The following is a 10,210-nucleotide window of genomic DNA, read 5'->3' on the forward strand; positions in this document are numbered from 1 at the left end:
CTCGTTTTGATGACGCAACACGGAGCGACACACACTGAAAGTTCACCGTGCGAATCACTCCTGAAGTAAGTCCGGTAACGTTGAGTCTGTTCAGTTCGTCCTCCGTGAAGCTGCACACGCTGAGAGGACCGATCGCGTTTACACACACATCTGACACGCGCAGAAATGGTAAATATGTGGGGGGTGTAACCATATGTGGTTAGATGATCTCTATCAAGATGTGTAAGTTAGTATCTCTGACTGTCCCCTCAACACGTGCTGCTGTTTGCTTTTGGATAATCAAGTTTGCGCTTTTGCTTTCTAAATAAAAAGTCGTGGTGTTTTAATAGCTATTTACCGGCGCACATCCTGACGCGTGTGACACGCATGTACAACAGATCGCACGTGTTTAGCGGCAATAGTAGAGTCTCATGTTTCTCGTGTCCAGTTACATATCTTCCCTTAACATGCAAATAAATAACTACTATAAATCTAACTGTTAGGACGCCTGCGGGCACATGTTTTAACCATGTTGTGTTCAGGGCACTTTGAGCTGGAGAGGATTTTCTTCATGATTTTGCTCACACCGGGTGTATAACTATGTCCTAATTTGTTTCCCCCACCTTGTTACACTTGTGGTGTTCCCGTGGGGAAAATAAATTACCAGTCTACGAAAAACCTTGCAAATCTCTCATTATGCTATATCATCACCAAATATTGAAAGTGAAACGTGCATCCATGAGCCTAGGCCACCCATTAGCTTGACTTATCAAGCTAATGGGTGGCCTAGGCTCATGGATGCACCAAGATTTGCAAGGTGGTCTATCAGAACCACCATTACCTATGCAGCCCCATACACAATAAATGGAGATGCTCTGTGTATTCTGACACCTTTCTATCAGAACCGCCATTAACTTCTTGAGCAATTTGAGCTCCAGTATCTCGTCTGTTTGATCGGACCACACGGGCCAGCCTTCGCTCCCACATGCATCAATGAGCCTTAGCCGCCCATGACCCTGTAGCCGGTTCTCCACTGTTCCTTCCTTGGAGCACTTTTAATAGACACTGACCACTGCAGACCGGGAACACCCCACAAGAGCTGCAGTTTTGGAGATGCTCTGACCCAGTCGTCTAGACATCACAAATTGACCCTTGTCAAACTCCCTCAAATTCTTATGCTTGCCCATTGTTCCTGCTTCTAACACATTAAACTTTAGAACAAAATGTTCACTTGCTGCCTAATATATCCCACCCACTAACAGGTGCCGTGATGATGAGATAATCAGCGTTATTCACTTCACCTGTCAATGGTCATAATGTTATGCCTAATAAGTGTATATGTATTTTACAGGCTTTCTTTTTTCAGAATTCAGAAATATATACGAAGCCTGTCCTGATTGAAAGATAACACATTTGAATTCAATATTTGGTTGATAATACAGCTTGATGAGAGAAAAACAAGCTATTTTTAAAAGGTTGCAAAAGGTGTCGTGGGGTTTTCAACTGCGCACAAGGGTTAATGCTGTTCTCCTCCAGGCCGAGTCCGACGTCAATCCTAAAGCTTATCCTCTGGCCGATGCCACTCTCACCAAAACCATCCTGGATCTGGTGCAACAGGCGGCCAATTACAAACAACTGAGGAAAGGAGCCAATGAAGGTACAGTAGTTACCCAGTAAGGGCTCCAGCAAATGGTTGCATTTTGCAACTCATCCAGTTGCACATGTCCTAGAAATGACCAATGCTGCACGGGACATGCCTAATTTGTATTTTTCCCTTGTCCGTTTGGATCAATTTCAGCCACCAAGACTCTGAACCGTGGGATTTCGGAGTTCATCGTGATGGCTGCCGACGCTGAGCCGCTGGAGATCATCCTTCACCTGCCTCTGCTGTGCGAGGACAAGAACGTCCCGTACGTGTTTGTGCGCTCCAAGCAGGCCTTGGGCCGCGCGTGCGGCGTGTCCCGCCCCGTCATCGCCACCTCCGTCACCATTAAAGAAGGCTCTCAGCTGCGGCCTCAGATCCAGTCGGTGCAGACGGCCATCGAGAGACTGCTGGTCTGAGACTCGTAGCTCCGGTTGTTTTGTCTGCTAAGTTTAAAGCGTTTCTTTTCTTTTAATTCTTCTCATTTTGCCATCGGTCAGCACAAGTACATGTGTATTTTATTACTGAAAGAATACATTTGCTATTTTTGTAATTTTTTTTCTGTGATCAGTTTGACAATATGAAACATTGAAAATAAGCTATAAATCATTTGACAGACTTAGTAATAAAAGAGAGACTCCATGCTCATTGATGGGACAGTACATTGAACACACAGTGGTTTAAAGATTGGGGTCAGTAAGGTTTCCTCAACACTGCTGCATTTACGTGATCAAAAATACAGCAATATTGTGAAATATTACAATTTAAAATAACTCCTTATTCCTGTGAACAGCATCATTACTGTCACATGATCCTTCAGAAATCATTCTGATATGATGGTCTGATTATCAAGAAACATTATGATTATTATCAGTGTTGAGAACAGCTGTGCTGCTTCATTTGTTTGTGCAATCCTTTGATGAATAAAACGTTAAAAAGAACAATTTATTTGCAATAAAAATATTTTACATTATAAATGCCTTTACTGTCTCCTTTTAATTAGCGTATCTTTGATATATTTATTTTTGCATTTTAGAGTATGCAGTCTAAAAATCCAATCGGATTTCAGATTGTGCTAATATTCAAATTTCCTATTCCGATAACACTTTACAACAGGGGTCTCCAAACTCAGTCCTGGAGGGCCGCTGTCCTGCGGAGTTTAGCTCCAACCCCAAATCCTATAACTAGCTAATCGGTGTCTTACTAGGCCTAGGTGTGTTTAATTGGGGTTGGAGGTAATCTCTGCAGGACAGTGGCCCTCCAGGACCGAATTTGGAAACCTGCTTTACCATTAAGGTAGCATTAGTTAATTTTAGGTAATGCATTAACTGAATAAACTGAGCTATTCATTCATTACAGTATTTATCTGTTAACATGAATTAATAATTATAAACTTCATTGTTTAGGTTTATGAACTCATTTTAACACATTTGATTTTAATCAGATACTTGTAGGCCAATTTTAGGAGGGCTTTAGCCCTTAAAACTCATATGAAACTAGCAGCAGACTTCAGCCCGTGCCCGTGCTTTATTCTGATTCTATGTCTTAAATCACCTACTTATACTATGACCTGAAAGTATGTACTCTCTGCCTGTGTCCGAAATTGCCCCCTATACCCTTTAATAGGGCACTGTTTGAGGGTATTTTCAGTGGTGGTTAAAACCATAGTGGATATTTTTGAGTGCACTCATTCAATCCCACAATGCACCGCAATAACGAGTTTACAACTGATATTTGCTTGACCATAGATATGCATAATAAATGTATTATGTATTTCAATGCGCTCGATGGATAGAGTGCCTTAATGTGTATTCACAGAGCTGATTATGGGAGGCATATAACAGTAAGATATATGTGATGTCACGTCACTAAAGTAATACAGTAACTTTTGTAAAGCAGTCAACACATTAGCCTTTAATTTAAGTAAATTTCATACAATAGTTTAAATGGAAACAATACTTTGACACAAGAACAGTTTTATTACAAATCAATAAAATAGAAATAAGTACAAACTTGTCCTCAATTCACAGAAATAGCAGATTGGTCTGACTTTATCAATGTCTTTGACATCAGGCGCTACAGGCACTTAGTGTACAGGAGTGTGTGAGCTGGGTCTGTGTGGGCAGGAAGTTTAGGGATATGATCCCGTCCTGTGCTGTCCTGCGGATTCTCCAAGAGTCTCCAGATGCTGGAGGCACTTATGTAGGATCCAGATCTCTTCTGACTCGACTGAACCGCGAGACGTGCCTTGTGTCGGCTTCCTCCATGGAGAGTCTGTCATACTGGGCCGATTCAGAGACCTTGATTCTGTGGATCTCCTCCATGTAGGGAAGAGGGTCTGGGATTACCTTCTCAAACAGGAATGTCATCAGATTGAGGACATAGCCTGGACAAATAGAATTGCACAATAGATATGATGCATGTTATGTATTGTTTTTGAATTTGTTGTTACTTTATTGTGAACATCAACACATTTTTTAACGTACAATATGTTGCCTGTGACTTTAACGGCCTCACTGAGTATCTTCTCTTTTTGGCTTTGGGAAACAGAAGCCCGCACATTGGCTTTCCAGTCGATGTTTTAGCCGGAGGACGATTGGAGTTCTCGTTGAAATGCAAACCTGCCAAATAAAGTCTGAAATACAAACAACAGAACATCAACAAAAGGTATTACAGGCATCTTCATAGAGGATATAATCTTTATATCATTTCAAACACACCTGCACAACTTTCCGAGGTAAGGATAAAGCACTTTTTTTGGTGCGAAGCGTAAAGTGACGCTGTGGAAAGATTTCAAAGATGAAGTCTGGAAGTGAGGGCTGAGTTTCTCGATATCTTTCATCATTCTCTCGTTTGTAAGAATCTTTTCAACGGCATAAAGTGCTTTGCTTCCTGTAACCAAATAACAAAATATTACAATTGTGTAGAAAAGTTCATTTTTCTGTCGATTTAGAAATGTTAGGCAATGTATTTGGTAAATATTACAGAAATAAACATAATGTGGACACCTGGCTGGAACCATTTCCTGCGATCAGTCGACTGCCGGATGTCATGCTCACACTGGGGGTAAGATGGGTCGTCATGTACGTGAATGTCTTGAATATGGTTTATCAGGGACTTCCATTTTGCCGCTCGCTCCTCATGTGTGTGTGAAGTTGCTGCGGTCCAGAACACGTGATTTTTTATGCTCTGCTGCCACTTCTTCACTACTTCACAGTCCTTATCTTTGCTGATTTTTTCCAACTTTTTAGACAAGCCTGAATAAAATAACATGTACGTGATGGGTGGAAATGATCGGATCATTCAACATCAGGGAATTATGAGTAAAATGTAGAAATCAAGGGGAGACGGTACCTTTCTCCAGATGCCAGATGTCGTAGAACTGGGTTATGTTCAGATCCCTCAAAAATGTTTGGATCTGTGGATGGCGATCTGTAACAACACATTCAAGCTTCACACCGTGTGCCTCCAGATGCTCAAGACTTCTTTTTAGTCCCTCCTTTTCCATGCGAGAACTTCCTGCTACCTCATTGCTCTAGTTTAGGAAATACGCAAAAACATTTTTAAAACATAACATACATACATACAAGCACTGAATGTTATTATAGTGTTATTATAGTTATAATGTTAATATTAGTGCAGTTGAGTTTTGTTTGACTGATGTACTGGTTCTCACCTGCACGAGCTGTATGTCCAGTATGAGGTTACTCTCAAGGTCCATTAAGGTATAAGTACCGTACTTTACTGAGTGGCCTGAAAGATATTCGTATGCGTGATCACATATACATATGGTTATAATAAATTATATTATTTTAATAAGTATAGTCCTACACAAGCACATATAACTGTAATGAATCTACACAGCTGACCCAGTTCTTCTTTACCTGTTGAGTCCACTCTCACTCCTCCTCCTGCGATCACTTTGTCCCCGTGGCTCAGCTGCCGAAAGACTTCTTCTTGTTCTTTCTTCCACGTGTAGATTATTGCAGGCTCCAGATACAAGCTGGCATGCTTTCGGAAAGTGCTGTGTGTAATCATCTTCACATGCATTGTGTTGAATACCTAAAAGCCAAATACAAAACAATTGTTGTAATGAGTCCTTTAATTATATTGTATAATTTCAGAATTTCCTTTCAAAACACCTTTTGTAATTTGAAGAAGGATGCCCCAGTGAAGTAAACGGCAGCAGATAACTGGAGGTCGCCCAGAGGTGTGCTGCCAACAACAGGCTGGCTCTGCCATTTTCTAAAGTAGTGGCAATGTGGACACAATTGATCAACCGCAACTAAAGTCCCTTTTCTCCGAGCCCGGACATCACAGCGTCTCGTGCAAATGGGGCAGGTCTCAAAAAGCTGCAGGAGGCACTTTTCAAATACAATGTATTTGGCATCCTTTTCTATCGACCTACATCTTCAAATGAAAGAGAAAAAAAAAACAATTACTAATTACAGCCACCAAGTTCTCAAGTGCAAGTTCTCCCACTTAGATGAGAGAGGCCTGTAATTTTAATCATATGTACACTTCAACTATTAGAGACAGAATGAGAAAACAAAATCCAGAAAATCACATTATCTGATTTTTAAAGAATTTATTTAAAAATTATGGTGGAAAATAAGTATTTGGTCACCTATAAAAAAGCAAGATTTCTGGCTCTCACAGACCTGTAACTTCTTCTTTAAGAGGCTCCTCTGTCCTCCACTCGTTACCTGTATTAATGACAGTATAAAAGACACCTGTCCACAACCTCAAACAGTCAGACTCCAAACTCTGTCAAAGGACACCAGAAACAAAATTGTAGACCTGCACCAGGCTGGGAAGACTGAAAGATGGTGTTTGGGGGGTAAAATGTGTGTTATTTTGGCAAGGTTGCTTGCTAAAATTCGCACTCATGGGTCTATATATCACATAATAGTCGCTTCAACCTGTGGACATAGAAAACAACCTGCGGAAAAAACACGGACTTGGCAACACAATGCAGTTCAACTCTGTTGACATTTGACAATGCATTACTATGTGTCGCTTCGTTGCTCTGATTGGTTGTAGGTCTATCCAATTGATGTCTTTCCTGGTTGGGTTAAAACACGCCCCATAATCACATCCCAATGGAGCAGTTAAAGACTCATATTCTGACTAGAATTGAGTATGACCACGTCAGGCTAACATACAAGATCACGGATAATCTCCCTTGATCTGGGGCTCCACGCCAAGATATCACCCTGTGGGGTCAAAATGATCACAAGAATGGTGAGCAAAAATTTGAAATGAGAGAATGTCATATGGGCAGATGAAACTAAAATATAACTTTTTGGTAAAAACTCAACTTGTCGTGTTTGGAGCAGAAAGAATGCTGAGTTGTACCATACCAACTGTGAAGCATGGGGTAGGAAACATCATGCTTTGGGGCTGTTTTTCTGCAAAGGGACCAGGTCGACTGATCCGTGTAAAGGAAAGAATGAATGGGGCCATGTATCGTGAGATTTTAAGTAAAAACCTCCTTCCATCAGCAAGGGCCTTAAAGATGAAATGTGGCTGGGTCTTTCAGCATGACAATCATCCCAAACATACCGCCTGGGCAACGAAGGAGTGGCTTTGTTAGAAGCATTTCCTGGAGTGGCCTAGCCAGTCTCCAGATGTCAACCCCATAGAAAATCTTTGGAGGCCCAGCTAAAGCCCCAAAACATCACTGCTCTAGAGGAGATCTGCATGGAGGAATGGGCCAAACTACCAGCAAAAGTGTGTAAAAACCTTGTGACGACTTAGAGAAATAGTTTGACCTCTTTCATTGCCAACAAAGGGTATATAACAAAGTACTGAGATTTGTTATAGACAAAATACTTATTTTCCACCATAAATAGCAAATAAATTCTTTAAAAATCAGACAATGAGATTTTCTGGATTTTATTTTCTCATTCTGTCTCTCATAGTTGATGTGTACCTATGATGAAAATTACAGGCCTCTCTCATCTTTTTAAGTGGGCGAACTTGCACAATTAGTGGCTGACTAAATACTTTTTTGCCCACTGTATGTCTTAAACAGGCTATAATTAGAATAAAGAAGGTGAAGTTCACTCACGGACATTGAGATGACTCTGTGACAGACTCAGCTGGCTCATATGTCGTGTTCTGACTATCAAAGGCCTCAGAGGAAACACTTTCCTCCCCCTCCAGTTCTAGACTAAAATCCTGTAAGGATGTGAAAGTGTCCCCTGATGTAGTGGTTGAAACACCTTCACTTTTACATGACAACGGTGTCTGTGTTCCTAGAAAAAAAAAGACCAGGATTTTCTTTTCTTTTTTTAAATTAAAATACATATGCTATATACTAAAAACATTAACTTCAAGACTTAAAAACTTAAAACAAGCCTATATGTGAAATTTAAATATAAAAAAATACAAACAATCAACCAGTAACACACACAGGAATTACAATGTATGTACATTGTCACACTTTACATTACATTGAATGGCCACAACCAAAAATAAAGAATTTTTTGTCCAAATACAAACCTTCATAGGTGAATTTGTGCTAAAAAGTTGACAAGAGATGCTACTACACTCACATGAGTAATAAGTGTACACAAAAGCGCACACACACACACACACACACACACACACACACACACACACACACACACACACACACACACAAACAAACACCTTTGCTCCTGAATTTTGGTCCCAGGGTCTTGATCGCCAGCTGTGTGCCCTGTGATGTTAAACGCTGTGTGTCTGTTTGACAAGCCACATGCTTCACAGTTGTACCTTTCTGTGAATGTTAGACATACATGATACACATAATCAACAAATGATCTTTAACAATGCAATACTATCGCATATACTCACATAAGTGTGTTGCACCATTCCTGTCGGATTCAATATAGAAGGCACAGCATTGTGTTTTAATCTCAATCTGTCTGCAAATCCAGTCTCAACCTGTGTTTTGTTAACAAATGATTCCGCTGTGAAATGAAGCGAACACACGTGCAATGTCTTCCCCACGTGAGCTGGATCTTCATTAAAAATAAAGTTCATCCACTCATTCCTAATATTAGGATCCGAAGGAAGCTTATGCAGCGACTGTGTTCTTCCACAACCAGGCACAGCGCAATATCTTGCTATCTTCGGCATGTTTATTGCTCGGTAGCGCAATACGTTTAGCCCAACAAGTCAGTGGGCTGGGCCACAGAATCAGGCGTGTTTCTTCTAGCTTTTCTTTGACCAACAAGGATGTTTTGTATTTTGAACTTTTATATATCAAACCCCTTTAAACTTGCCCTGTCAGTCGTCACAGTTAAAATCCTCCACATTCAGTTTAATTTCCTACCGTATTGGAGAGAAATGTAGCACCACGTTGATCTGAGGTTTTCAATGCAGACTCTCATGTGTTTACAGTTTTAATATAATGAAGCATTTAAAAGTTAATGGCCAAACGTATCATTAGAAATGTTCTCAGTACTGCTGCAGGTGAAATATAATATGGATATAACATTGAATAAATATATTTTAGTCAGGTTAAATAGATAATTGACTCAAACCCCTTTATCTAAACCTCTCATTTAAACGTCAGACTCGCACATCCGTCATGTTTGTAGTTTTTTATGGCTTTTTATCTGCGTTTGTAGTTCTAATCACATCCTCGCTGTGGGCAATATCAGAAAGAGCGCGTTGATCTGAACTTCGTATTCTGACCGGAAATAATAGACAATCCTGGTATCTTTGGAATACTCATACAACGAGTTGGGACACACTAATTCTATCTTCGAATACAAGTGTCCCAATCAAACTGAATTCACCCTATTTAGTAAACGAATTAGGACGCAGCGCGCGTTTTTTAGTCCCCGTGAACCGGAAGTTTGAAATGAGTTTTCTTCAGTGCTGTGACGTATTTCCAAGTGAAACGGAGGGCAGGGTTTTTTTCCCCTCAGCGCTCCTCCTCTCCATCTCAGTCTTACTGGAATATTAGTGTGGCAAAATAAGGGACAGCCATAATTTAGGCTTCTGCCCTCATGATGATCCAAACATGAGCTTCTATGTTCTGCTGAACACAAAAGTGAATGACAGGATAATGTATTATGTGTGATTAATAGACCTATAGCCTAGCTAAATGATAAGTTAATAATAACATTAATTAGGCTATAATCTATGAACTAACCTGTCTGTCTAAAAAAAAATGAATAATTCTGTCTGCCAAGCTCTGATAATGTGTGGAATATTATGTGCATATATTATCCATTAAAAACAAAAACAAAAGGCCTGTACCTTTAGAAGCACAGATGTGTCTTTAAGTCTGAGACACTGAAATGCTTCTCTGCAAAGTGTGCAGTTTGCCTGAGGTTTATCATGAGTTACTGGACAGACACATTGATACCTTTTTTCTATTCAGCCCTACATCTGGAGATCCTCTTGAGTTCAAACTATATAGGCCATAACAAAATATGGACAATGCGACTTCATTCTCTTCTTCTGAAGAAAAGTGAAGCTGCCGCAGGTCCGAAATTTGGTGCATCTGGCAGATTTGGGGCAGAGTCTGCGCAGTAATGATTTTGGGACTGGAGTCTGTGCAGTAGAGAGCAGGAAGTAGAGCCGCAA

General features: G+C 40.4%; 2 protein-coding genes across 2 annotated transcripts; one reads left to right on the plus strand and one right to left on the minus strand.

The window, feature by feature from the left end:
* The first annotated feature begins 6 nt into the window (after positions 1-6).
* Positions 7-2,182, plus strand: snu13a (SNU13 homolog, small nuclear ribonucleoprotein a (U4/U6.U5)). Its single transcript, XM_067429079.1, has 3 exons — positions 7-168; positions 1,516-1,636; positions 1,778-2,182. The coding sequence occupies exons 1-3, from the start codon at positions 166-168 to the stop codon at positions 2,038-2,040; spliced, it is 387 nt and encodes a 128-aa protein (XP_067285180.1). The 5' UTR covers positions 7-165; the 3' UTR covers positions 2,041-2,182.
* Positions 2,183-3,551: 1,369 nt separating this feature from the next.
* Positions 3,552-9,456, minus strand: LOC137055360 (uncharacterized). The gene is made up of 11 exons (XM_067429087.1): positions 8,465-9,456; positions 8,279-8,387; positions 7,695-7,881; positions 5,764-6,031; positions 5,506-5,683; positions 5,298-5,374; positions 4,976-5,156; positions 4,630-4,878; positions 4,342-4,513; positions 4,108-4,256; positions 3,552-4,007 (listed from the first exon to the last, which is right to left on the minus strand). Exons 1-11 carry the CDS (start codon positions 8,747-8,749, stop codon positions 3,820-3,822), a joined length of 2,043 nt encoding a protein of 680 aa, XP_067285188.1. The 5' UTR covers positions 8,750-9,456; the 3' UTR covers positions 3,552-3,819.
* Between the last annotated feature and the right edge of the window lie 754 nt (positions 9,457-10,210).

This window comes from Pseudorasbora parva, chromosome 2, assembly GCF_024679245.1.
Source record: "Pseudorasbora parva isolate DD20220531a chromosome 2, ASM2467924v1, whole genome shotgun sequence".
Classification (NCBI taxonomy): domain Eukaryota; kingdom Metazoa; phylum Chordata; class Actinopteri; order Cypriniformes; family Gobionidae; genus Pseudorasbora; species Pseudorasbora parva.